A 26,745-nucleotide genomic window follows, 5' to 3' on the forward strand; every position below is an offset into this window, starting at 1 on the left:
GGAGGGGGCATCGCCTCTTATCTAAAAGCCACTTAACCGAGCTGAGATGTGATGTCATGGTCTGGAAATACGTGGGGATTTTCGTGCTCGGCCTGCCGAGGCACAGCCGTGACTTCGGTGTGATAAACCTCATTAACGTCCTTAAAACCTGCGAGCAGCCGAGATAACAAACCCCGCTGGAAACTGGCACGAGATGAAACCCCGCAGCCTCGCAGCCGGAGTTTTGCTTGGGTAAAGCTTTCGGCAACCCTGTGCTGGGATCAGGCGGTGATTCAGCGCCGGGCAGACACTCCCAGCTGGAGCCGGGAGCTGGAGCTCGCTGGCCGGTCACCCTCGGGAAGAGCAGCACCAGCCCCGCAGAGCGGAAAAGCTGCTGGGAAGAAGGTAATTCCACAGGCAGGAATGCTGCTGGGTCACTCCTGGATGGTGCTGGCGAGGTGCTCGGGTCGTTTCTGGCTCGCAGGATTCCTCTCCCTTTTGGCTGCTAATTCCCTGTGCTTTTGAATTCATCCCTTGCTATCCATAGTTTATTTTCCCTGGAACAAAGACGAGCAGGAGAAGCGCCTGACTGTTTGATCTGTGTACACCGGCGCGGAATAACGCAGCATCTCCTTTTTAATGAAGCACGAAGGAAAGCTGGAGCTCAGCACAATTCCCAGCCCGCCGGAGATCCTAATCTCGCCTTCCCAGCCCAGGAGAGCGGGCACTGCCGCTCCATGAGCCGGCCCCGGCAGGGAGGCGAGCCCAGCCCGCTCCCGCATCCCTGGGTCCCGCATTCCCGGCTCCCGCATTCCCGGCTCCCGGGCTGCCCCGGCCGCCGAAGGCGCGATGGAAAATCCCTGAGCCAGCGGCTGGAAAATCCGGGCGGCAAAGGTACATCCCTGTCTCTGTTTAAACGCCCCAAATCCCTTCTTTCTACCCCTTTCCCCTGCTGTTTTCCCTATTGTTTTTCTCGATTGTCTTCTCTATTGTCACAGCGAAAAAAGCGATTATTTTTCAGTCGAGAAGTCACTTGGGTTGACACGTGCTTAGAAAACAACCCGTGCCGCTGTCGGGTTAAAGGGAAATACCCATTTTCCCTTCGTTCAGCCCCGGCTCGGTGATTCCAGCTGGATTTGGGAACTCCTCGCTCCGTTCCAGGAGCACAACCGGCCCCGCGCTTGCCACGGGAGCGGCGGGCTGAGCCCCGGGGGCAGCTGGAAGGGGTTTCCAGAAGCCCCCCGTGTTTGGACCCACCCTTCTGCCCCCAAATTCCCTGGTTTTTGGGGGTCACAGCCGCAGGAGAGGGTGCTCCGGGTGTTTTTGGCGCTGGAGAGGTGATGGAGGCGCTCCCGGGGCTGGTCCTGCCCCGCTCCCCAGCGGGGCTCTGGGGTTTGGCAGGAGGCTGAGGGTGTGATTATCATTATTTTTCATTTTTTTCTGGGAGCCTCCTTACGGAAATGTGGCTCTTCACGAGTCGTTTTCCGCATGAAAGCAAAGGGAATAATTATATTTATTGGGAGCAAAAGAGAATCACGGTGCTGCCGCTAAAGAACTTCCTACTCCTCTTCCCTGTTAATTAAAAAATGCTGCTCTGTAAAAAATCATGGAATGTTTTGGGCTGGAAGGGACCTTAAAGCTCGTCCCGTTCCACCCCCTGCCATGCACAGGGACACTGGTCGCTCCAAGCCCTATCCAGACTAGTTTTGGATTAAATTAAATGAAAAATTAAATCAATTTGATAGATAAATAGTTGTGTTTCCAGGTGTAGCCAGAGTATGTGCTCTTTCCTGCTAAAGTGCTGTGTACTTGGAGGGAATATTAACGATTCCTTAATAATTATTACATTCCATTCCTAAGCACATCACTTGCCAATACAACGAGCGGGATAATTTTTTTCTATATCTGCCTAATTTCTCTTCTATTTTGGGAGTTTTTATTTGGCAATGAACACGGGCAGGTATGAAAACCTGCCCGAATTGTGGCAGTCCCTGCAGGAATATCCATTGGGTGGAACCCACGTTGTCAGGGATGCACTGGCTGATTTTTCCGGTGCCAGGAGCCCAGGCTGTGGGTAATTTTGTTTTTGAATCACTTCAAGATTCATTTTCAGGCCACACCAGCCACTGGGCTGATGGACTGGGAACTTCCACTGGGCAGAACCGGCACAATAACTGTATTTTCTATATAAAAATAAATTATTGATTGCTTTAGAGAGCTTGTTCTGTGGGAGTTGTTGTAAATCCCAGCAATCCCAGTGGGAAGTGGGTGGAAATCCCCGGAGTGGCCATCACCATACCTTTAGAACAACCTCTGCTGGATTTTTCCCTGCCTTTATTGCTGTGGAAAAGCCACTTTGCACCGAGATGGGAGGATCTGGCTGGCTCAGAGCTGGCACTGGTGGTGTCAGGAGGTCAGGCTGGCTCCGCATCCCGCTCCAGCCTCGCGGAATCCCGCGGATTTCAGAGCCGCGAGTTCATTTTCCTGCTGTGGAAACTCGATGGTGCCGTTCCCTCTGCAGCCAGTGCTGGGGGCAGGGCAGGGAAATGCAAATTTGGGTATTTTTGCTTGATTGTGGTCAGTGATGAGCTCGCAGGGTCCAGGCTCTGGAAGGGACGAGGTGTCGGGATGAGGTTTCTCCACCGGATCCGTGTTTTCTTGGTGGCGGAGCGAGCTAAAAACAAATCCTCAGTGAGACAAATGATCCCCAAATGATTTAGCTCATTAGGACTGCTTGGATAAAATGATTCCCACTCATCCACTCATTAGTTACGCAAACACCAAGGACAGGGTTTAACCAGGCTTGCTCCCAGGTCTAACCCCGCTGCCTCCGTACAGCCCCGGGAGGTGCCAGCAGGGAGGAAATCCAACCCTTCCCGTTCCCACTGGATTTTTTTTTAGGCCACTGCTGACATAAAAACATCTGAAAAGTCACCCTGGCCATGTTACAGAGGGAGACTTGTTCCCCGTGAATCTAAAACTTTATTTATGCGTCAGCGATCCGCTGGTTTCATTATTTGGCGCTCGCGTGTCTGATCTCGAGGCTGATTTCCTGCCACTCTCTGGTGTAAAAGTGAAGGATAAGTTACAATGCAGCTTGGAAAGGGAATAAATTATTTGCTTTCAGCTCTGCTCTTCAGCAGGCTTGGGGTTTTCCAATGGAAACCCAAGTTGCATCCCCTGATTTGTTGATCAATCCAGTTTCTCATGGCATGGATGAATAAAGGGATTTAAGGAGCACTAAAAATTAATGCTGGACATCCTTCAGGATGATTTTTAGGACCTGAGGCCAGGAAGTTCTGACCCCCCTCCTTTTCCTGCACCTCATGTCTGTCACATTGATGGGATGGGATGGGCAGAGCGAGTCCTTGGGGTCAAGTGATCCAAGGGCCCAGCTCGGCCATGGACAACTCCAGGACAGCTGGAGGTATCTGCTGCTGCTGGTCTGGCTCGACAGAGCTCAGCGAGACCTATTTAGTGAAAAGCAGCTCATTTAGCCCAAAAACAAACTGTTATTTCAGTTGTGGGGCGGCTGACGTAGGCCCTGGGTGAAAGGTGCCGTGTCTGCCTTGCTGATTGGGATCTGCCTTTGGAGAGCAGACCTTGGCTCAGCGGGAGCAGCACGAAGCAGGTGGCAAGGTAGAATTTCTGGTGGCTCTTTGCCACTCTGGATAGGTTTTTACATCGGACAATCCCTTCTTGTGGTGTAATGGGAGAGGAAGGACAAAAGTACAAATATATCCCATGATTATTCCACCTCTTTTTTTAAATTCTTTTGGATTCTGTGATTTTTTTCCCTGTTTGAATGACAAGACTTGTCAGAAATCCTTCTCTTTTTTTCCTACAAAGTGAATAATTCCTCTTTTTTTTTCCTGTTACAGACCCATTTTCCCCCTGGTGAGTTTTCTGTTTTCTTTGTGCCGTGGTGTGACCTACTCAGAGAGGAGCAGAGTCCTTATCCCTCCATGGCCATATGTTCCCAGAAATAATCATCGTTTCCCGTCAGGGCCGCGATTTGGGCTCTTCCCCGTCCACTTTGGTGTCCCTGGTTGAGTTTTTACAACTCTGCTGTGGAAATTCGGAGGGCTTCACAGGAGAAATGTGTGTCTGGGGGCAGGACTCCTTCCCCACCAACACCACATCATTGTTAACCCCATAAATATCTATTTTTGACATCTGTATATCCAATAAACCCACGGTTTATCCCTTGGCACGTGTTAAATGGGGGAAAAATTCAGTATAAACGGCCACTTGTTCATTGCCCAGTCGTGCCTACGTGATCCCAGATCAGCCCCTTCTCCAGCAATTCCCTGTGAATCACAATATTCCCATTTATTGAGCTGCCAGCAGTGCCAGGGCAGGGAGTTAAGACTGGGGCTCTCTCCCAAGGGATGCTGCAGATGCACTCAGCAGGAGCTGCTCCTCCTGCCAGGGCTTGGCTTTGCTGGAATACTCGGGAAATCCTTCGTGGAAGCCTCCAAGTTGGGATGGATTTGGGATGATGACATAAAAAACCCTCCTGCTGCTCCATCGGTGTGTAATTCCTGAGTAAGCTCTTCCAGGGGCTTCCTAATTCTATATAAACTGCTAAACATTCTCTAAAAACTGCTAAATATTCTCTATAAATAGCTAAGTATTCTCTATAACTGCTAAATATGATAGGAAAAGATGAGAGGCATTACCTCTACTAAAATGAAACTTTTATCATGTTTCTCTTTCATGTCTTTTATTTGTTTAATGCGAATAATTCCTATATTTTTATCAAATTTGGTGCGTTCTATTTAAATTTGAGGGTTTTTGGTTCTTTTTTTTTTTCATTCTCTTCCTCTGCAAGTGCCTTTAATAGAATTCCATAAATTCCTGCCATGGAATTCTGGCTGCAATTACTTCCTATCAGTCAACCCCGAGCTTTTGTTTGTCTCTGCTTTCATCTCCTGAGCTGCTGTGCAGACGAATTATGACGCTCAGGCAGGTGCCTGACTCGCTGTGGGATGATCCCTGTGGATACTGGAGGGATTTGGCTGGAAAAATGGGAAGAGAAATATTTCAGCATCAGGCAGCTGACAGAATTCCAGGGGGTTGTCCCGAGGAGGGAGTTTCCCTCATAAGGGATGTGCTGTGCTAAAAAGAAGCATAAAACCAGATTAACAGAGGAAATTATCTGGATTCAGGATTGGTTTGTAGTGCAGGGAATCAAATGACTCTGGAAATGTGGAACTCATGGAAGGAGGGTGTTTTCCTGGTGTTTTATGTCCAGAAATGCTGAAGGCTGCACACTCCTAATCTTGCTTAATTTTGAGCTTATTAAATATGGGTTTTAAGTGCCCTGGGGCAATTTCTAAAAAATCCTCAAAAATATCTTCCCTCAGGGAATTTCATGAACTGCTGCTCTGATTCTTTATTAATTAATTAATTTATTTACTTACTGATTATGTTCTCCTCCCTGAAGGGTTGGAAGTTTTTAACTCCAGTCCCTGTTCCCTTTCACTGTTAGCATTCCTTTATCCAGGCAGAGATTTCCAGCTGGAATCACCTTGCAGTGTGAGTCCAGCATTTTCCAGCTCTGCTCCTGGAGTGCAGGCGGGGTGATTGCAGCTCATTGTCCTTCTGTGACACCAAATTCACGCTCCCATGACGGAAATCAGGAATTTTGGGGTCTGGCTGGTGGAGGAAAGGGCTTGACAAGCTCATTTTTGGAGTTTAATCAGCTGCAGGATGGATTTTTAAAGTAAATATTTTGTGTCTGGACGATAAGGTGAAGTTATGCCATAAATATCTGCCACAAAGTCACCTGAAAATGAGGCTGGTAGGAAGGAGAAGGACAATCAAACCAAAATATTCTTCCTTTAAACCCCTGGATTTCTCTCTGCCACCTCCTGTAGATTTAAATTTATTTGCTGTTTCACACCGACACATTTTTTAATTAAATGAAGCAAATTCCACCAGGTTACTTTTCCGACGTTATTTTTGAGGAATTGAAGAAAACCTGATTTAGGCAGATGTGCATCAGCAGTGTCCCCAAAGAGCCCTGGTGGCACAGGGAACAATGGCTCTTGTCCTCAGAAGAATGGGAGCCCTTGATGAAAGCTGAGCATCTCAAGACCTCGCTCTGTGCATCTGCTGCTCAAGTCATGGGGTCTCGTGGGCTTTCCTGGCCAGAATCCCAAGAGGCAGCACTTTCATTCCACATCCCAAATATTGGTTTAGCCGTGCCGTGCATGTGCAGTTTATTTAGAGTCGATTTTTGTGTTTGTAGGAATGAGCTTTGTTTGAGTGTCCCCTTGTAAGGCTTGTGGCAAATCTAAATATATGAAACAAAATAATAAAATAGACCATTTCAACTTTCAGATTTTTTAGGCTTTTTTTTTTTACATATTGTGTTTTTATGACCAATTTGGCCTATTCTATTGCGTTATTATGTATATTTAAATATTTAACAGTGTTGAATTTATTTTTGCATGTTTCATTTTTGCCACACCTACTGAGCTCTTTGTTTTTGTGCCTGACCAGGCTTTCCCAACCTTCAATATTTCGCCAAAGGGAGTTTGTTTTCCTGGGATTCTCATGTTTGTATAACAAGATTCTAAAGCCAAACCAGTGCAGGGCTGGATTTCATAGAAATCCCGCCTGGTTTTAGGGCTCTCCTTCTTCCCAGACATACATTTGGGGCTAAACTGCCGAGGAAGCAGATGCCAGTCTGCAGATATTAAGAGTTAATATCTCTTGAGATGTGTTCATGCTCTTAAGGAGCTTCCAGCCCTCCCAGAGGCTCCTCTCCAGGAGGATCCAAGGGGCCGGCGAGGGCGGTGCCGGCGCTGGAGGAGCGGGTGAGCGCGGGGTTGGGATCCGGAGCCATCCATAAATATCAGAGCTGGACCCTCGGGATTGCTGCTGGGATTTTGTGGAGCTGTTTTCCAAGGAGGTTATTTGGTGGAGAAGAGTTTCTTGGGGTATCCATGGAGGTGGAAACGAGGAGTGGTTTGTGGGAGTGAAAACGTCGTGGATTCCCTGCATCCCAAGATTAAGTGGCCTTGTTGTCCTCGTTTTACCTCCTGTCTCTGCTGGAGGAGGAGTGTGTGTCCATCCATGGATAAATGTACAAAAAATACGTCTAAAATATCTATTTTATGCCTCTAAAATATCTATTTTATACATCTAAATTATCTATTTTATATAGCTCTACAAAATATGTGCACAAATATAGAGATCTCTGTCTTCATCAGGTGGCCTTCAAGGATTGAGAAGGTTTTGAAGTTGTTTTATCAGCTGCAGTTCTATTATGGAAGTTTCACTGCTATTAAACTGTTTTCAGCTTGTATCAACCAAGTTTTGCACTATTTAAACATTTAATAGAGTACAGAGCATTTTTGGGGGGAGTTCACAATGTTTTAAAAATTAATATCATTATTTTCTTACTTCTTCCCAGATAACAGAGATTTTAAACAGCTTCTACCTTGGATTTAGACCTGATATTCAAGTAGGAAAAGGGGAAAAGGCTTTTTTGGGTGGTGTTTGTCCTCAGGAATGGTTTTCTGTGGAAGTGTTTTATGGAGCAAATTTTAATTGAGGCAACCGAGAGTGTTGTTAAATGCATGAACATTTACCTGCTTGATAAAAGGAGAGTTTTATGCACACTGAAATATTTTAGCTGGAAATGGCATTTGGTGGTGTTTGGGTTGGTGTTCAGACAACGAGGCCTCAGCTTTCTGGAACTGGCAAGATAAAAACCTTGAGCATGACCCGGTTTAACAAAAAATTTCCCAGGAACATTCCTGGCTCCAAGGACACCACAAGCCCCATGTGTGAGGAAACTGCTTTTTGCAGCTTTGGGTCTGATCCTGGGTTGTAATTTGATTTTTTTTCCCATGATTGGGACACGTGGAAGTTTTCTCTCTTTCTTTCTCCGTTGGATTTGGGGATTTTTTTGGGGTTGGTGTTTTTGGTGTTTAGTGAGGTACTGATGGAAGTGCAGGGCTTCCTTGGCTGAGGCAGCTGGAGGATGTTCCCATCATGGAATGCTCATTAACTTCCCAAACTTCACGTCCAGCCTGGCCAAATGCCCCGATGGCTCCAAGTGGGAAGTTGTGTAAATTGGAAAAATCCTCCTTTCCCTAGGAAATCCTAATGAAAATGGGATCTGAAAGATGAACAAGGGGAAAATAAGCAACACCACAGGCTGCATCCAGTTGCTTTTTTCCTGCCTCCAGTGAAAGGGGACTGGGAGAACTGCGGGGTGGGATTTGGCACTGGGATTTGAGGTGGGAAACCCCCGTGGACAGAGCTGGATGTTGTTTCTCCCCTCACCTTGAAAGTGTGCTGGCAGTAAAACTTTTCAGCACTTCTAATAATTGCAAAGTCCTGATTTCCTCGCTGGAATTAAATGCCTTTTAGTGGATTAGTTTGAATCACATCCACTAAGAGCTTGATCATCTGCCAGCCCCGAGAGTTGGGCCAAAGCTTTGTAAATTAATGAGCTCAAGGTGATTAGGACAGGTTGGGTACTTTGGACCATGCACCAAATTGTCCCTGTGCAAGGTGTGGAGCTCTGGGCGTCTGTCACTTCTGTTTCCCATTTTCATTTGAATTCCTTGGCTGGGAGGGAGTTTTGGGAGGGGGTTTTCCTGGCTTGGCTGCCAAAAACGTGAAGGGAACCATGTGAGGCCTCATGAAAATTGTGTCGAGGTTCCAAAAGTAGGAGCAGCATTATAACCACACTTGTTGCTGGGATAATTCCAATTCCAGTCTCAATCCAAGGTTATTTATCCTTGTATCCAGGATCCATCCACAGGATGTTTTATGGGAAGAAGAAGCACCTGAAACCTCTGTGGGAAGGGGTTTTTAAGTCTTGCAGCAATGTTTTTCCATGGGTTTTGTGAAGGGAAAGATGTCTTGGGACAAATATGTTGGTACATTTTTATATAAAGTGTGGGATTTTCCCAGACTTTTTTGGAAAGTAGAACATCTTCCCAATGGATTCTTGGCTTGGAGACAAGGAGAGGAACAGAGCTTTTATTACCCAACAGGGCAAGCTGTGGGGATGTCTTTAGCATGCACTTTATCTGTAGATCTCTTTTAACAAATGTGGTAACTTTCAGTAAAATGTGGCTTTTCTTGGAGGCAGGAAAGACTCTGGAATTTCATAAACTCTTGGGTGATAGAAGAATGAAAAGTGCACACCCAAATTCCCGCTGGTGTTTGTAGTCCCAAGGACAGTTTGATGCATTTGAGAGTGGAGGCCTCATTCCCGAGGCTGATCCCACACCCACCTGAGGGTTTGGATCCTGAATCTTCAGGAAATGAGAGCAATTCCAAATCATTGTGTTGAATTTTGTCCCGTTTGGTCTAAAATACCTGATAACTGTGTTCACTGATGCCACTGTTATCTTCAGTTTTTCTCTCTGATCAACATCCATGGAGGGGGTTGGAATTAGATAATCCCTTCCAACCCAAACCATGCCATAATTCATATTATAATTGCTTTTCCAAGGAATTTTTCCCTCCCAGTTGTCTTCTTCCCATGTTTGTCTGAGCGCGGTTTATGTCGTTGGGTATCAGAAGCTTTCTCGAGGGAGGATTATTTTCAAGGTGATCTGTCCTGGAAAGACTCCACGTGCTTCCAACAGCTGTCAGCAGGGTCTGGCAGGGCTGGGCCAGCACTCTTGAATCTGTCTGAGCTCTGTCCTTTTGTTGGATTTTTCACATTATTTTTAAGTGTTTTGCGTAAGATTTTAATACCTGCTTGTTTTTTTCAAATCCCAAATTCCTGCAGCTCACCTGACTGGATAATACAGCACTGCCTGAATTTGTTTTGGGTGTCTGACGTGTAAAATTAACCACTGAGGCTGCTTAAAGAAAACGGCACCATCGCCAGGTCTTTGGCTGCTGGTGGTGAGAGAGAAATCTCCTGAGTCCAGCCCTTCATGGGTGGAACCTTCTGTGGTATCCCAGAGAATAATGGGGTGAGAATCTGGATAATCACTCAGGTGGGAACTCTGCCCCACTCAGGTGAGACCCCACCTGCAGAGCTGCCCCCCGCTCTGGGCCCAACATCAGGAGCAGGTCCAGAGGAGGCCCCGGAGCTGCTCCAAGGCTGGAGCCCCTCTGGAGCCAGGCTGGGAGAGCTGGGAATGTTCACCTGGAGAAGGGAAGGATCCAAGGAGAGCTCAGAGCCCCTTGCAGGGCCTGAAGGGGCTCCAGGAGAGCTGGAGAGGGACTGGGGACAAGGCATGGAGGGACAGTGTTACGATCTGGTTTAAACTCAGAAAAGCAAAGCAAGCTAAGTCTCTGTGCATAAACTGGAAAGAACTTAGAAGGTTCAAAATATTCCCAGAAATGAGATTAAAACCAAACGAGGTTAGATGTTGATGCCAAAAAATTGATGTATTTTATTTAATAGTAAAAGAGGCAAAGAGAAGGGAAGAGAAACGAGAGAGAGAAAGAAATGGAAAAAAAGGAGTGTGCGTGGGGGGTGGGGGGACAGGGAGAGGTGACAGGGTCAGGTGGAAGCACATCACCCATCTGAGGGTCCCAACAACGTCTCGTTGCTCCCTTCCTGGTGGTGAGGGTCCCCCATTGTCACCGTGGCCACACTGCCACACGCCAAAGAGTGCAGAATTCCATGGATTAATGCACACTTTGGGCCAGGTGGGAACGCCCACGTGCCTCTCTTGCAGGGCCTGGCTTGACACTGTCCCTTGCAACACTGAGGGTCTGGTGCCTCATCTCTGGGGCTCTGGTGCAGGGTCTGGGGACCCCTTTGAGGGGGGCCCCTGGGATGGGCCATGTCCCCCCCTCCTGCTGTGGATAAGCTTCTGACCAGAGGCTTTTCCAAGATACCCAAAGCCTCTCCTCCCTCCACCCTTTGGTAGAGGGTCTGTGCGAGCCTGGCAGCTGATAGCCCTGGGGCTGTGGTCTCCCCCTTGGGGGTGTTAAGCCTGTGCTCCGTGAATGTCCCCAGCCCTGAGTTGTTACTTCATCTTATCTTCATCAGGGAGTGGTGTCAGACCTCCGGGCCCCATTCGGGGTGTGGGAGTCTTCTCTGCAGCTTTTGTAATACAGTTTTAAAAGTCCTTTAAGAAAATGTTTAAGTCATAAACTATAATATTTCAGTCTCTGACAGACAGGACACAGGGAATGGCTTCCCAGTGCCAGAAGGCAGGGATGGATGGGAGATTGGGAAGGAATTCCTGCCTGGGAGGGTGGGGAGGGGCTGGGATGGAATTCCCAGAGAAGCTGTGGCTGTGCCATCCCTGGAAGTGCCCAAGGCCAGGCTGGACGGGGCTTGGAGGAACATGGGATAGTGAGAGGTGTCCCTGCCATGGCAGGGGTGGAGTGGGATGGGATTGAAGGTCCCTTCACACCCAAACCATCCCATGGTAACAGAGTCCATTGTGTCCCCAGCTGTGGATTGAGGCTGCACCTTCCACCCCATTCCGTGTGCTCCACGTTCGGGAAACGAGCACCTTGTTGGGAATGTCTGTGCTGGGAGATCCTGGCTGGGAGCTTCTGCCAGAATCTCTCAGTGTCTCTGTGCTGATTTTAAACAGAGACACATCCCAAAAGAGCCCATGCTGGATTTCTGCTCTGTGCAAGCAGAAGCTGATGGTGTGATGAGATGGGAGCTGTGCCTGGAGCTGGATGTTGAGATTCCTATATAACCCTGGGGGTAGCACTGGAAAAATGCTCTTTTGTTCCCAGTTTTGCACAGGAAGCTCATTTTGGCTTCTTTTAATATCACAGCTCGAGCTGGCAGGGAGTCAGAACTTCAGCTCCATGACCTCATATCTCTGGCACAGAGCGTGGAGCTCCCTCAACCAGCCCCTGGTAATAAATCAAAAATGTGAAATGTCTGCAAGTCTGTCATAACAGGAGAAGGTTGTACAGCACCTTTTTTATTTCTTCTCTTCCGCTTCGAGAAGAAAAATGAATTTTTTTGAGCTGTGATCAGGATTCCAGAGGATGAGCAAGCCCAGAGGGGGAAGTTCTGGGTTTTGCTCTGTCCCCTCTGTGGCTGTTGGGGTTGAAAACCCACCTGAATTCCCAGAGTGGTGCCTCCACCTGGGCTGGGATCTGCTGCTTTATCTGGGAATCATAGCCATGAGGGGTGAGTGTGCTGCCAGTGACACTAAAAAACCCCATAAATCTAAGAAGGGATCTTAAAGCTCATCCCACCTGCCACGGGCACCTTCCACTATGCCAGGTTGCTCCAACCTGGCCTTGGAACTTTATTTTATTTTTGTTTTATTATTTTTCTTTTGGTTTTTTAAATTATTATTTCCTGAAAGACTCTAAAACAAAGACTTAAACCACTGATTATTTTCTGTTCTGAGGCAAACAATTTTCATGGCAACCCTATGCAAAATTTTAGGATTTCAAGTGTGCAGGTGTGGAAAAACAAATTCCTCGTGGAGGGATGAGACCTTTCCTGCTTATCTGTTAATTCTGTTGCATAGAGGGGAAGGCCTGGATCATAAATACAAAACCAAACTGTTCAAACCTCAGTTTGTTATTTTTTAAATTTATTTCTCTGACATTCTCACCTGGAGCAATGCTTTTTGTCAGGTGATTCTGGTAAACAAAGAGCAGACACCTGAGCAGAGGTGGGAAACTGTTCCCTAATTAATTCCTGGTGCTTCTCCCACTGCTGGGTGACTTTTTAAGGAGCTCAGGGAGCTCCTCTTCCGTAGTTTGGTCCTGCTCACCTTATCCTGCTGCTCTGGAGCTCTGTGGTTCCCTCTCCTCTACAGAAAGGTACATTTTTAAATCACTTTTTGATCTGTGAAAGGTTTTAATGGAGAGGATGAGGGACCTGGATGGCAAAGGAATGATTTGCTGGTGGCACTGGGAGTTGGGACTGCTCTGCTTGGGCTCCAGTGCTTGGGAGCCCAAATTAATTTTATTGGGATTTAGGAATCGTGGTGATCAGAGTTGTGGTCTCAACTATGAGTTTGTGTGTAGAGCTGTGCTGGGTGCGGGAGGGGCCAGGTTTGGGTGGATTCCAGGCTTTCTGCAGGATCAGGCTCCTGTGGGAGCTGGTCCCACTCAGCCTTTGCAGGAGGATGCTCCTGTCCCCACTCAGGGCATCAGCGTCCCTATGGAGCTGGGATTTGAGGTCAGTGGGAGCTTTCCTGCTGATTTAATGGAAAGCAGAGCAGGGGAAGTCTCTGCTCCCAGGAATTCCTGGTTTCCACGTGGTTTTGGAGCCATTTCTGTTGGAATACATTAGCAAACCTTCCTGACTTCCACTGGGCACCCTGTGCCAGGGCCTCACCACCCTCATGGGGAGGATCTATTCCCAATATCCCATCTATTCCCAATATCCCATCTACCCCTGCCTTTTCTCAGTTTAAAGCCAAAAGCTGTGGCTGTCCCTGAATCCCTGGAAGTGTCCCAGGCCAGGTTGGATGGGGCTTGGAGCAGCCTGGGATAGTGGAAGTTGTTCCTGCCCACAGCAGGGGTGGGATGGGATGAGCTTTAGGTCCTTTCCACCCCAACCCATTCCATGACTCCCTGATTTTATATTGTTATATGAATTATAATATTTAAATACAGGACAATTATAACAATATACAATTAGATCTAACAATAAATTATAATATTTTCATATCTAATCATGCAACCAGCACTGACACGCTGGCACGAGCCAACTCCAGGCCTTCATTTCCAAGTATGGCCAGAGCTGACCTCACTCCTGAGTTGCCTGGAAGTGCTCAGGGCTTGCAGAAAGAAAAACAGGAAAGAAAACTTCTTTTAAAAGTGTCTTTCTTCCCTTATTAATTTGAGATATTTACATGATTAGACATCATGGGAATTAAATCAGTGTTTCAGTGCCAAAAACGCTGTCTGTTGGTGAGCCTGGCCATTGATACCATCAGAGTCATCTATATTTTATCTAGAATATCCTTGGAAAGGCCATCATTCCCTAAAGGAACCTGACCTGACTGATTTTTTTCATGAGGCCTAAATGATCTATTAAAAAAATTAATTAAAATGGTGGCATGGAAAATAATTTGGAATTCCTTTTATCACACCTGTTCCCATGTATCCTTTGGACCAGTGGGATTTTTAAATTTCTAGCCCATTTTCTACTTAGTCTGTTGGCTTTAGGGAGTAAATTTTTATCATCCTTTAATCTAGGATGATTTAATTTAAATTTTTTCTTTTCTATAATGTTGTGGACTGGCCAGGTTGTGCTCTCTGCTCTATTTTGCACAGGCTGTGCTGATCCAGGGGCAATCCTTTGGTATTCCCAAGGATCCTTCACCCTTTTGGAGGCGCTTTCTCAATTATTGGGGAGCCTAAAAATCAATATAATAAAATATGATGATGTCAGCCTAGTGCTTGAAGTGGCAAGCAAATTACAGATGTCTGGTTCAAATATTTTAAATTTAAATAGGTTTATTGTGTCTTAAATATTTCTTTGTGCTTGTTGTGGTGAAATATTGAAGTGTTGTGGAATGAATTTCCTGGAAGCCTCATTTTTCCCAAGGAAAAGCAGGAAGAAGGGACCTTGGAAGGTCATTATTTATAATGGTTTTTGTTCCTGTCAGCATGGAAATAATTGGCAGAAAAGGTCAATTTGAGTGAAATTAGAGGCTGAAAATTGGTGTATTTTCAACATTTCCCTGGTCAGGCGCGAATTCCTCCATGAATTTGGGGTAGGACTGAGCGTGGAGATCGGATCTAACGCAAACCAGTAAATCCCAGGGAGAACGTCAGCGGTGACACAATGGAAGCGATGGATCGCGGCCTGTGGAATTCCGGGTGATTCATGAGGGGAAATGAAGCAATGGTGAAATCAGGGGGGCACATTTGGAAAAGCTTTTGTGCTTTTAGCACGTTCTGAAGGCGAGTGAGTGAGGCAGATGAGTTGGAGCATGATTTTGAGGGATTCTTCATACCAGATAACATCTCTGGGCTGGCAGGCTCCTGAATTACGGGTGATATTCCAAAAAAACCCTGGGAAAGTGGACTTTGTAATGCCAAAGGGATGAGGCATTCGGATCTAGCAAGAGGCAGGGCAGATGAAGAGAGGTTTAAAATTTAATTAATACCAAGAAGGGGTTAGGTTTTAACTGATGCGATCCATAAACCTTCTGCATTTTCCCCATTTGGTTATGGGGGGAGGTGTAAAGGGATGGGGTGCTTCCAGGGCCTAAAGGGGCTCCAGGAGAGCTGGAGAGGGAATTTGGATAAGGGCTGGAGGGCCAGGACACAGGGAATGGCTTCCCACTGCCAGAGGGCAGGGATGGGTGGGATATTGGGAAGGAATTCCTGGCTGGGAGTGTGGGGAGGGGCTGGGATGGAATTCCCAGAGCAGCTGGGGCTGTGCCATCCCTGGCAGTGCCCAAGGCCAGGCTGGACATTGGGGCTGGAGCAGCCTGGGACAGTGGGAGGTGTCCCTGCCCATGGCAGGGGTGGCATGGGATGGGATGAGCTTTAAGTCCCTTCCAACCCAAACCAGTCTGAGATTCCATAAAAATTGTCCAATGCATGTGGGTTTCTCTCCGTCCTGGACATCCCATTCCTTTCCCACCTCAGCTCCTGTTCCCTTGCCCTGCTGATCTGGGGCAGTGTCCAGCTCTTTGTCCTGGCTCCTGGGTGGGGTTATTGTGCTTCACTCCCCCGATTTTTTTATTTTTATTTTTTATTTTTATTTTATTTTTGTTATTTTTATTTTTTAAATTTTTTTATTTTTAATTTTTTTTATTTTTAATTTTTTTTATTTTTAATTTTTTTTATTTTTAATTTTTTATTTTTAATTTTTTATTTTTAATTTTTTTATTTTTAATTTTTTTATTTTTAATTCTTTTATTTTTAATTTTTTTATTTTTAATTTTTTAAATTTTCTTTTTTAAATTTTTTTTATTTTTTATTTTTTATTTTTTTAAATATATTTTTTTATTTTTATTTAGAGTTTTTCATTTTTATTTTTATTTTTACATTACCCAAACCAGGGTTTTCCTATTCTAATGGACACTTTGTGATGGTCCCATGACCCTCGGGATTTATCTCATTCCTGGAAGATCCTCAATGATCTTCCCACCCCTTTTTCATCTGAGCCCATTTGTAGGAAGCTTTAGTCATGCCAGCATTATTTCTGCCACGAGACAGAAATATTCTGCTTATTGTGAATAAAATGTTGTTGTTTTGGAAAAATTTCCACTATCCAGGCACTGTAATTTCAGGGAAATTCCCTTTTTCTATCCTTGGGCACTGTTGTTATTTGCAGTTGACCCCAAATAAACACAGCAAATAATCTGTGAGCTCCAGGGAATTATTTCTCGAGGGTTGAAGTCAAAATTGGATGAAAAAAATAAAACCACAAAAAACTCCCAAAATAACAAAATAAACAACATAAAATCCCTTTTCTGGCATTGCTTAAAAATCATAAGGTTTGTTTTGGGGTGAAATCCATGAGGATGAGAACCTGGTTTTCTGCTGGCAGAATTGTTCAGTAGCTTGATTTTGTTTTATTTATTAAATAAATATTAAATTATCTATTTGCTCTCACTAGAAATAAATTCATGCCTCAGCTCTCTGACCTGCTGGCAGACAATTATGGATCATAGGAATGTTTTCCTGTGGAATATGATAGGATTTTTCCTTGTAATACTGTGTTGTGCCCATATTTACGTGATAAATCCACATTAAAATTGATCTGTGGTGTTTATCTACAAGTGAAATGCAGGGAGGGTGAAGAACTTGTGTAAAAACCGAATAAAAAATTAAATATACAAGGAAATGGCTGCTGGGGAATGAAATGTCCCTGCTTTATTCCTGGAGTTTTCTCTGTGATTAATTCACTTTATAAATGGTTTCCTCCAAACCGAACTTGGAACAGCAAAATGATTCCCTTTAGCTTCAGAAAAATGGATTAAAATTAAAATTAATTCCGCTGCTCAGAGCGTTTTGTCCGTCAGTAAATTGCAATGACATTAAAATAAAGGAGTGACTTTCTGCACAAGCCAAGGGTAGAGAATTTTCTGTAGGAAGGCACCCACACTGCTCAGCTTCCCAGGACATTTATGTGATAAAAACCAAAGAGAAATCCAAAATTTCCATCTCAGGAATATCCACTGAGACCCCTCATTGCGGTGCTGGAAGTTTGAAACCATCCTGGGAGCGGTGGCTAAAATGGGGGATGGTGTTTTACAGCTTCCCATCGTGCTGGGGATGAGCTTTCTCTTAATTAGTCCTTTTTTTCATCAACAAGTTGGAAAAATAAAGGAATTAAATGGCTTCTTCTGAGCAGACAAGTGGCAATTAATTGGCCGTTAAATTCAAATAATGCTGGAAATTCTTATGGAGCAGTGGGGTTGTTTTGGGTTCTGCTGGGTTTTGTTTTCCTGGAAAAACAAATGAAAATCTTCATGAATTGAGGACTTTTTCACTCCATGGATTAACCAGACAGCTGAAAGAACATTAATTGGTCATTCTCATTTGGGTTTATTTCATATTATTTAATGATATGTAGCTTTTCTCATTTATACCAAATAAAATACACGTTAAAACTGGGGAGGGATAACTTGGAGTAAAGTTTTGGAGGAAAATATTTGAATTTTGGTGCCACAGGACTGAATATACGAAATCAGATGAGTTTTGCTCTTTAAATATAACTAATTATGGCGATTTCTGCAAAGAGATTTATGACAAAATCTGTTAGAGCCCTTATGGAGCAAAAAATTTCAGCAGAAAGAATAAAATAGAACAAGAAAATCTTATTTATTTTGCTGTAGAAATCTGCCTCAGATAAATTGGGACTCACAAAAACACGAGCTACTTTATCAAGACAAAAATGAGAAGGAGGTACTTATCTAAAGGATCCTTGGACGAGGCTCAGGTCGTTGGTCATTAAATTTTACGGAGATGTCGGAATTGTCCAGCTGGGAATGGCCAAGCCCTTCCCAATTATTCCCCTGGTGCTGACAGTGGCGTGGCATCTTCTCCAGCCTGGTTTGAGATGTGCTCTTTGGAAAGGAGGAAAGCAGACGCGTTGTCCTCCTGTGTGTCCTGGATTTTTGGTGCCTTGTGCCAACGGGAATTCACGTGCGGGTCGGGAAATAAAAATTAGGATGAACTCTGGGTGAACTGTCAGGGGAAGGGAGCCCTTGCATGGGCTCATCCTGCCGTGTCCAGGGCTGGACAAATGACACATGGTGTTCATTAACTGCTACGTGCATACATTAATTTATTTGGGGGGAAAAACACGGCATTACAGCGGGAATTGGGAAGACTGGGGGGTTCATTAACATCTCGTAATGGAGGAAAGGCAAGGAATAATAACGGCGCAATCAGTGATGGGCCAAAACACCCCTCCGAGGGGGAAAAAGCTGCGCTTTTGGCTGAGTTCATAACAACAAAACCTCGTTTGCTCGAGGTGACGTCGGCAGGGCCGAGCCGGGGCGTCGCACAGAGCTCGTTTGGGGCGGACGCCGCGGGGTCGGGCCTCGGTGCCTAATCCAGCATGGCAAATGTGCGAGGTGATGTCCCAGAGGAACTGTCACAAATCCCGCCGGAGAGGCATCGGGAGAGCGGCACACAATGGTGCAGATTGATGTCTGGCTTTATTAAAGCACAGTTTGGTGCAGGAGGGACAGACTCCCTCTTTCATGTCCCCGTCAGCCTCTAATCAACGAGTTTCTTATCAATACTTTCGGCATAAAAATACGGAATGCAGAACTGCTGGGAGATGGGGGGAAAAAAACCCCTCCTTTGGAGGTGCCCTTTTCACCAATTAGATTTTGAGATGTCACTAAGCTGGGTTTTAATTTGGCCTGAGCACGCTTGGTTAATTGGGTAGAGCTCATTTTTGTAATCAGGAGGAGCTTTGGTGCTCCTGCTTTGGTCTCCCCCCAATTATTCCTCGTAACAGTCTCCTTTCACAGCCAGAGCCAGATCCTGCCCGTTGGAAAACCATGGGATTGTTTGGAGACCTATTTTCCACACCATCCCAACGACACTCCCTTGTAATTTTTTACTACTTGAAATATTTGTTGCTGCAGCACAAATCAACTGCTCCAGGAGTTTACCCAGGATGACCTTGGGCTTGGTGGCTGTTCCTTTGATCCTTTAAAAATACTGAGGATCCTCCTGCTCCCAAGGTTGTCCCAATTTTCTTGACGTAACAAGAATTTAACCTTAAAAATTCATCCCATTCTGTTCAAATTGCTCTATGTACCTGCCAAGCTGGAACATGGACTAGGGAAGTATTTTCTTGACAGGTTTCATGTCTTGGTTTCAGCTTAGATAATTTTCCAGCTCTTGTCATAAACATGGAATACATTATCCTGCTTTTAAATTTCCCTTGTTTCTTTGGCATCGTTTTGGCTGCACTTTATTTGGTCCCACTGCATAATTCTTTCCCTTTTTCCCAGTATCTGGGATGCTCTTGCTTGGCTTAAATCTAAGGAGGAAAGATGGTCCAGAATGATCCCAATCGCTGCTCCCGCATGGAGCTTCACCAAAATTGAATTTCATTCATAGATTCCGTTCCTTGGGATTTCATTTTTTTTTGTGCCCAGGAAAAATTCACCACCCTGCCCCCTTCCACTGCTGTCACCAGCCCTGGACCAGCCTCCCCGTCCTGACATTCCTTCTGTGGGTATTCCCCTTCCTCCTTTGGCTGTGAGACTTTCCTGAGGAGCAAGAAGGAAAGTGTAATCCACAGCATCTCTGCCTTGGGAAGAGGAGCCCTTTCAGTTGTCCCAGTGAACCTAAAAGTTTATTTAGGGAATAATTTAACTGCCCTCCTCCCCTTGGCCACTGGAACTCAGTGACTGGGGGGTTTGTGTCTTATTAGCAGGAAAATCCCAGGATTTCTGTGCTCACGCATGGTTTCCTTATCCTGTCTGTGTGGAGCCGGGCTGTCTGGGGGCTCTCCATGTATTGAGGTCAGCCCATGTGCTGAGGAGCTTCCAGAATTCCCAAACGGAGCTGAATCCTGATCTTCCACATCCCCCTGGGCTTGCTGCCCTCGCTGCCTCTATTGCAGGCCGTGCAAAACCCCAGGAATAGGTCTTGAAATGATTTATTGGATCATCCATGTCCATTTTCCTGCTGATTCAGAGGCATTTGTGGTCATGGGTTTGAATATTTCACATAATTTAAAGGAAGGAAAAGTGGTGTCCCTGCACCACATTCATGGAGTAAAACAGGAAAGAATTATGTCTAACTTGGAATATTTCACCAGCTCAGCTTGACAATTAATTTGCAGAAATTATCTTTTCTTATATCGTGGCCTGGCTTAATTTTAAATTCCCTTTTTTTCCCCTGTCCCTAATGCCAAATACTGAGTGCCTTAGATATTCCAGGAGAATATATTTATTCCATCTCTGTTTTTCTGAAGCCAAACTATCCTGAGGATGAATAGAAGTGACATTTTACCCCAGATCATTAAAAGATGAGGGACCTAAGAAAAGTTTCACTGGTGGGACTGAAAAGATGAGTGGTTCAGGTTGAAAACAGAAGCCAAGTGCTGCCTGTAAAATAATCTTGGAATCACATCCTGTTACAGCTTAAACTGCATCCGAGGGAAGGCGGCGTGAGAGGGAACATATTGTCCCCCCCTTCACTTCCCCAGGTCCGGGGCTTTTAGCTCAATGAACTCCAGGCTTTGTAATTAGCAGCAAGGCGATTAGATGGGCCACGCTCCTGGGAGTAATTAGTGCACTAATTGTGTTTGATTGTTTAATTACTCTTGCTTACTGTAATTGAGGAGGGGCAGTGAACCCCTCTGCAAGAGCTCTGAGAGGTCCCTTGGATACAAGAGCTTGGCCACATCCCATTTTATGGGGGAGGGGGACACACATTTACCCATTCCTGGGGTGAAACTGCCAAGAAAATCCCTTAAATGGGGATTTTCATGGAAAAAAAGCTCGATTTGGAGGCAATTCCTAAGAATTCCAGGTTTTTTTCATAACCTTTTGATGTGTGTGGGGGGAACCAAAAGAAATAAATAGAATAGACACAAAAAGGTTGAGCAGGATAAAGGAGAAGGGGGGGGAAAGGCAACTGGAGCTGGTGAAGTTACCAACAGTCCCTGAGATTGTTGTCTGGGATCTGGCCCAGCTGCCAGACAGAAAACATTCCATCATCATTCCCGTTTGTTGTTGGACACTGATGACACAGGCAGAGAGGTGGGTTTGGATTTGGAAGCTGGAGGGAGATGAAAACTAATCCAAATATTATCAATTCAGTCATGGAAAGTCCAACCTGTAGCTTTGTGTGACCTCGGAAGAAAGGCAGGAGGAAAATCTGCGGAGTTATTGGGGGAAGGTGTGTTGGGGTGGTGCATGGGGAGGCATTCCTGGAGGGAAGAGTCTGCCTGCAGGAACAGCTCTTCCAGCCTCATCAGGCTGCTCGGAGTTCCCATGGCTTCATTTCCCACTGAGGAATAATCATCCTAAGGCCGTGGAAGGATGGCCCAGCTGACCCCGCACAGCGGAATTCGCGGGAGCGAGCAGCTCGTGCTGAGGTCTCGGCGGTTTCTCACAGATGGCACTGCCTGGCCATGCTGTGATCGCTGCTTTAGGGCTCAGAAAGTCTCCTGCCCGCTGAGAGGGAACTTTTCCTGGCTTATTTCACTCAAGGAAGGCTTGATTTAGGGCATTCTGGGATGGAGGCTCTTCCAAGGGGGAGAATAAAAGGAAATGTCAGGATGAAATTAGTAGGAACCTTGTAGGAACTTGGAGGTGGGGCCCAGGCAGTGAGGAGGAGATGTAGGAGGAAGGTTGAGAGGTGTCAGCAGAATCATCAACCTCCCATGAGACCAGACAACTTCCCACGGCACTGGAAATCCAGGGAGAGCAGGGAAATTCTCTGCCTCCCATGGGAACAAGGTGGGGGGCACAGAACACCACAACCTGTGCCATACTTGCATGAGGAGAACCACAGAAACACCCGTGGATGAGGAATTCCTGCCTGGCTGGCTTTGGGGAAGTGTTTGTTTGGGAAGATTTGGTGTCTGACTCCTATTTTTTCCCCTTTTTTCCCCTCCTGGAATGGTGTTTTTACTGCAAACTCGCAGCTGGCGCTGGCCCGGCTCGTGGATTCGGTCATGGTCAGCCAGCTGAGCTTGAGAGGGACAGGAGGGACAAAGCCATCCTTAAAAATAACTGTCCCCTCCATCAACACTTCTCCCCTAAAACCGGAGCTCTGATATCCGGCCTCCACTCCAGCGCTTCCCGGGAGGATTGGGACCTTCCATTGTCCCCAGTGCTGGTGACAACGAGGATGAGATGTCACCTCCCTAATGAGACCTGACAAATGGGCAACCGGGCTGCTGCTCGGGGCCTCGAATGGTTCATCTCCAAGGCAGCGTGGCAGGGCAAAGGGCAGGCCGGAGTAATCCCGCGGCGGAGCGGGAATGGGAACGCCTTCCCGCCTCCGAGGTGCTGCTGGAGCTGGGAAGATTGAGTTAACCAGGATTTCTGTGTCAGTGCCCAGGACCTTTCACCAACAGACTGCATGATCTAAATGCCATGTGACTGTGTCCCCCCATTGCCACCGGCAGCGGATTCCGAGCGGGCCTCGCCAGCTTCCCTTAGGTTGGGATGAGGACTTGGCTCTGGGAGAGGAGCTGAGGGAATTCTGAGGGAAAAAATATCTGCCTGTGGCCTGGATTTGCTCTGCCAGCAGAGGTTTAGCTCTGTAGGAGCCGATACACCACCGATAACTCCTGAAAATGTAATTGTGTACAAAGTTTGGAGGTTTTGGCTGAAAGTCGTGGACTAAAAGGGGCTTGTGAGTGAAAGAAAAACCCTTTACACCCTTGGTGAAGCTTCTTTGGGCTTACAGAGTTCCTGAAGAGAATCCATCGTTGTAGAGAAATACAATTTTATTGGATTTTGGGAACAAAACCAAAGTTTTTGTGAAATGTCTGCAGGTTTTAAAACTGCATCCATATCCATATATCTATATATATATCTCCTTCCTTACATTTTATTTTTATGTGTGAGTGCAACACCAGAGAAAATGAGTGTGCTGAACACTGAATTAATATCTAATTAATTTCAAATAGATCTAATTATTGAATATGAATTGGATTATTAACTATTGCATATTACCTTTGTTCAAAGTATTCTTTCCACTTCTCTCTCTGTGAAACATCATTGCTACTTTAAACATCACCAAATATTTGCCCCCCATCAATGACAGAACTATGTGTACCCCTGTGTTCCTACTCAAAATATTCATGGAATAGTAAATATTTGGGTTTCTGGCACTGGATATTTCCATGCTTGCAGTAATTCCTGGTTTTCCCCTACCTGTGTGTATGGAATGAACAGGTGGAACATGCCCAGGGTGACAAATGGTGACAGTAAGGATGGCAGGTGTTTGCTCAGTAAGGACTTTCTACTCCCCTAAATTCCACAGTTTAAAACATTGGCCCTGCTTGCCTTGCTCTGGATAATTTTCTAACCCAGAGGATTTAAAAATTTTAATGATTTGCCCATAATGAAACCTGTTTCAAACAGAAAATGGAGGTGGGGGAGTGAATTCTCTCTGTTCATTCACTGTTTCTTGCAACTCATTAGAAGTTGGCAATTAAGGTCTTTGGAGGAACGATGTGAACATTTTTAGGGAGCAGCTGGAGGATTTCAGCCACTTTTCTGAATCTGATGCCTGGGTGCTGCCACACAGGATTTGGAGAGGGGCTGGACGAGCAGTCGCTCCCACAAAAGGGACACTGGGAAAAGCAACGTCCTCAGCTGGAAGGCTTTGGTCAGTTCTGCAAAAACAAAAGCTTTTTGTGCTTCTGATGAGCAAACCCAACAAATTTTTGTCTCTTTGGGAGGAATTCCTGCCGTTATTTCAACCTTGCTGTGTTGTAACTTAAAATATTGCTATAATGGTTGGATTTGATGATATTGGAGGTCTTTTCCAACCTTAGTGATTCCAGGATTGTTTGTTCTTTATGTCGATAACTTGTTAATCACAGGCTGCTGATGAGAGCTGGGGCTGAGCTGTGACGAGAGCCTCTTTTTGGGATGTGAATCCTCATTTTTCAGTCCTCTAGCTCAGGATCAAATCCTCATTTTTTGCTCCTGACAGTCTCACTGCAAACTGCTGATGTCTTGAAATGAAGAGTGGGGTTTGTAAAACCTTCTCTGATGTTGTTTGGGATAAAAAAATATTCCCAAATTCTCCCTCCGCATCCCACATGGACCCATTTCTTTCATCTTCCACGTGGTTGGGAGAGGTTTATTTTACTTCCTGTCTGCTTCTAATCAGGGTTTTGTACTCCTCTGGTTGAGACGGATCTATGGAGTAAATCCAATGGAAATTGGCATTTGCCTCTTCACGAGGTTAAACCAACAAAGTTTGAAGCAGAAGGCTGTGCCTTATCTTTTTTCCCTCATTGTTTTTATGGATTTCACTGTGTTTTAATAAAAAAGCTGTTTGCAGATAACAGCAGGGACAATGACAACCTTTGTGCTGCTGGTCCTGGGTGGATTTCTGCTGTGGGACCAACATTTGGAGGTGACATCCCCAGCCCTGCCACATCTTTCCTGAGGAAAAAAAAAAAACAAACAAACAAAAATATTTATTAAATAATAGCTGCCACATATTCAAAGCTGCTTAGGAAATATGTGGGTGTTACAGATCTCTTGGTCCATCTGGGTGGAAAAAACTCATCCCAACCCTGTGTGTTCTGGATGGATTCCAAAGGAAACTGTCGGCTCCTGCCTGGCTCTGCAGCCGCATCCTTTCAGGATTTTCCCATCCCGTTCGATTTTTGAGGCACTTCCATCATTTTTAAGGGTTTCTAAAAATCTGTTTGATGGTTTATTGGCCTTGTCTGCCCCTGGATGGCTCCCCACAGGCTGGGTGCAGGGATTGGGATGCTCCTGAAAGGTGTTGGTTTTGGGATGGTCTCAGGAATGGTACCACAGTGGTTGTTTGGTTCCGCTTCAAGTAGCTCCCATCAGTCAGGGACTTGGGGAAAAATACACTGAACTGTTTATTAATGGCATCACAAAGGGAATAAATCCCTTTGGAGCATGGATGAGGAAAATCCAATGGTCACTTTGTTTGCAGCTCTGAGATGGAGGCTTTTCCAAGAGGAACTGCCAACATAAGATCAGTAGGAACCTCGCAGGATGGTGGAGATGTGACCTCAGGCAGTGAGGAGGTGTCAGCAGAACCATCAACCTCCTGTAGCACCAGGCAACTTCCCACTGCACTGGAAATCCAGGGAGATCCTTTGTCCAAGTCTTTTCCAGGGCTGTTGATGCCAAAATAACCTCCCAGCAGTGGGAGGCTCCAGGGTTGGGTAGTGGGGACGAAGTGGTGGCCAGGTCCTTGTGGGTTTGCTCTGCTCATCCCTGCTCTCTGCCATTTCCTCACGGAAAGAGGGATTGGGCACTGGGATGGGCAGCCCAGGGAGGTGGTGGAGTCACGGTCCCTGGAGGTTTTTAAGGAAAGCCTGGATGTGGCACTTGCTGCCATGGTTTGGGTGACAGGGTGGTGTTGGTCGTGGGTTGGACTCGATGACCTCAGAGGTCTTTTCCAGCCTGGTTAATTCTGGGATTCTGTGCCTCTGCCCAGGTGGGGATCTTCGGCCGCCGCATGAGCAGGTCCTGGCCGGGCCATGGCCTGGCCACCGGGGCTGCTCCTGCTGCTCCTGCTGCTGTCCGGCCGCGCTCCGGCCGCGCGGAGCCGCGACTTCACCGCCAAGGACATCGTCTACCTCCACCCCTCCAGTAAGTGACCTCCACCCTGGGACAGGGACGAGGGAAACAGCAGCCAGCGCTGTGGGGTGCTCTGAGCACCCAGAGCTGTTCCAGAGCATCCCAAGCCTTGAGCTTCTGGATTTGCACTCAGGTTCTCCCAGGAGCCCAACCCCAGAGCCATTTCCAGTTATGGTTTCTGTGATCCTCAGAGGCCACTGGAATATTTTCCAGTATGGCACTGGGGTGCCGTGTTTCTCTGTACCAAATTTCATCTTGTCACATATTTCCTTCATTTTTCCCACTTGTTCTTGAGCCGTGGCTGTGTTTGTTTGCTTTTAGCTCTGCCTCTAACCTGGTTTTACATGGAATCGTGGAATGGTTTGGGTTGGGAGGCACCTGGTTTGTACAGACCCCACTCCCACAGTGGGAGAAACAGTGATGTGGGAGAAACCCCAAGTTTTTGTGGGAGGCGACCCTGCCCATGGCAGAGGGTGGGGAAAGATGGGCTTTAAGGTCCCTCCCAACCCAAACCATTCCAGGATTCTGTGTAAACCAGACCCAAAAGGGTTTAAAGGACTCATAGGGTTACAGGCAGCACCAACAGCTCTGGCCTTGATTCCAGGCACTCCTGGAGCAATGGAGTTGTGCATCTTTAGATCTTCCCTGGACTCTCACTGGTCTGTTCTCTTTATCAGACACAAACTTATCGAATTCCAGGAGAACAGGGTGCCTGTGGAGCTGTCCCTGCCTTCTCTCCCCACAGAAAACTCAGTGCTTCACTGGCTGGAATATTTGCATTCTGTGCAAGCAGGATGAAATTCCTGTTTTATTCCATAACCACGACCTGTCAGAGACCCAGGGTGAGAGGGATTAATTTAATCCATGTGTTGTCCCAGCCCCAGCCCCACCAGAGACGCTCCTGGGTGATTTCTTGGTCCTTAAAAGCTGAAAGGAAACAAGCAGTGAAATCCTCTTGGTTCACCTCTCCTTCCCAAACAGGATCCGGCCCAGAGCAAGGGGAGGAGGTGAGGAGGAGGAGGAGGAGGAGGGAGGGTGAAGAAATGGCCCAGAGAGCTGTAGGGCTTCAATT

At 46.2% G+C, this 26,745-nt stretch overlaps 1 protein-coding gene across 2 annotated transcripts in view; it reads left to right on the top strand.

Annotated features, from left to right (window-relative positions):
- The first annotated feature begins 403 nt into the window (after window positions 1–403).
- LYPD6 (LY6/PLAUR domain containing 6) overlaps window positions 404–26,745 on the top strand; it is a 34,755-nt gene continuing 8,413 nt past the window's right edge. The window contains exons 1-2 of one of the 2 annotated variants that reach the window (XM_069021325.1): window positions 404–873; window positions 25,531–25,685. In XM_069021325.1, the coding sequence (XP_068877426.1) occupies window positions 25,574–25,685 (112 nt within the window). In that variant the 5' untranslated portion in view covers window positions 404–873; window positions 25,531–25,573. Of the gene's footprint in view, window positions 874–12,650; window positions 12,730–25,530; window positions 25,686–26,745 lie in introns of those variants that run through there. The other variant, XM_069021324.1, reaches the window with a different exon arrangement.

This window comes from Aphelocoma coerulescens, chromosome 7 (assembly GCF_041296385.1).
Source record: "Aphelocoma coerulescens isolate FSJ_1873_10779 chromosome 7, UR_Acoe_1.0, whole genome shotgun sequence".
Lineage (NCBI taxonomy): Eukaryota > Metazoa > Chordata > Aves > Passeriformes > Corvidae > Aphelocoma > Aphelocoma coerulescens.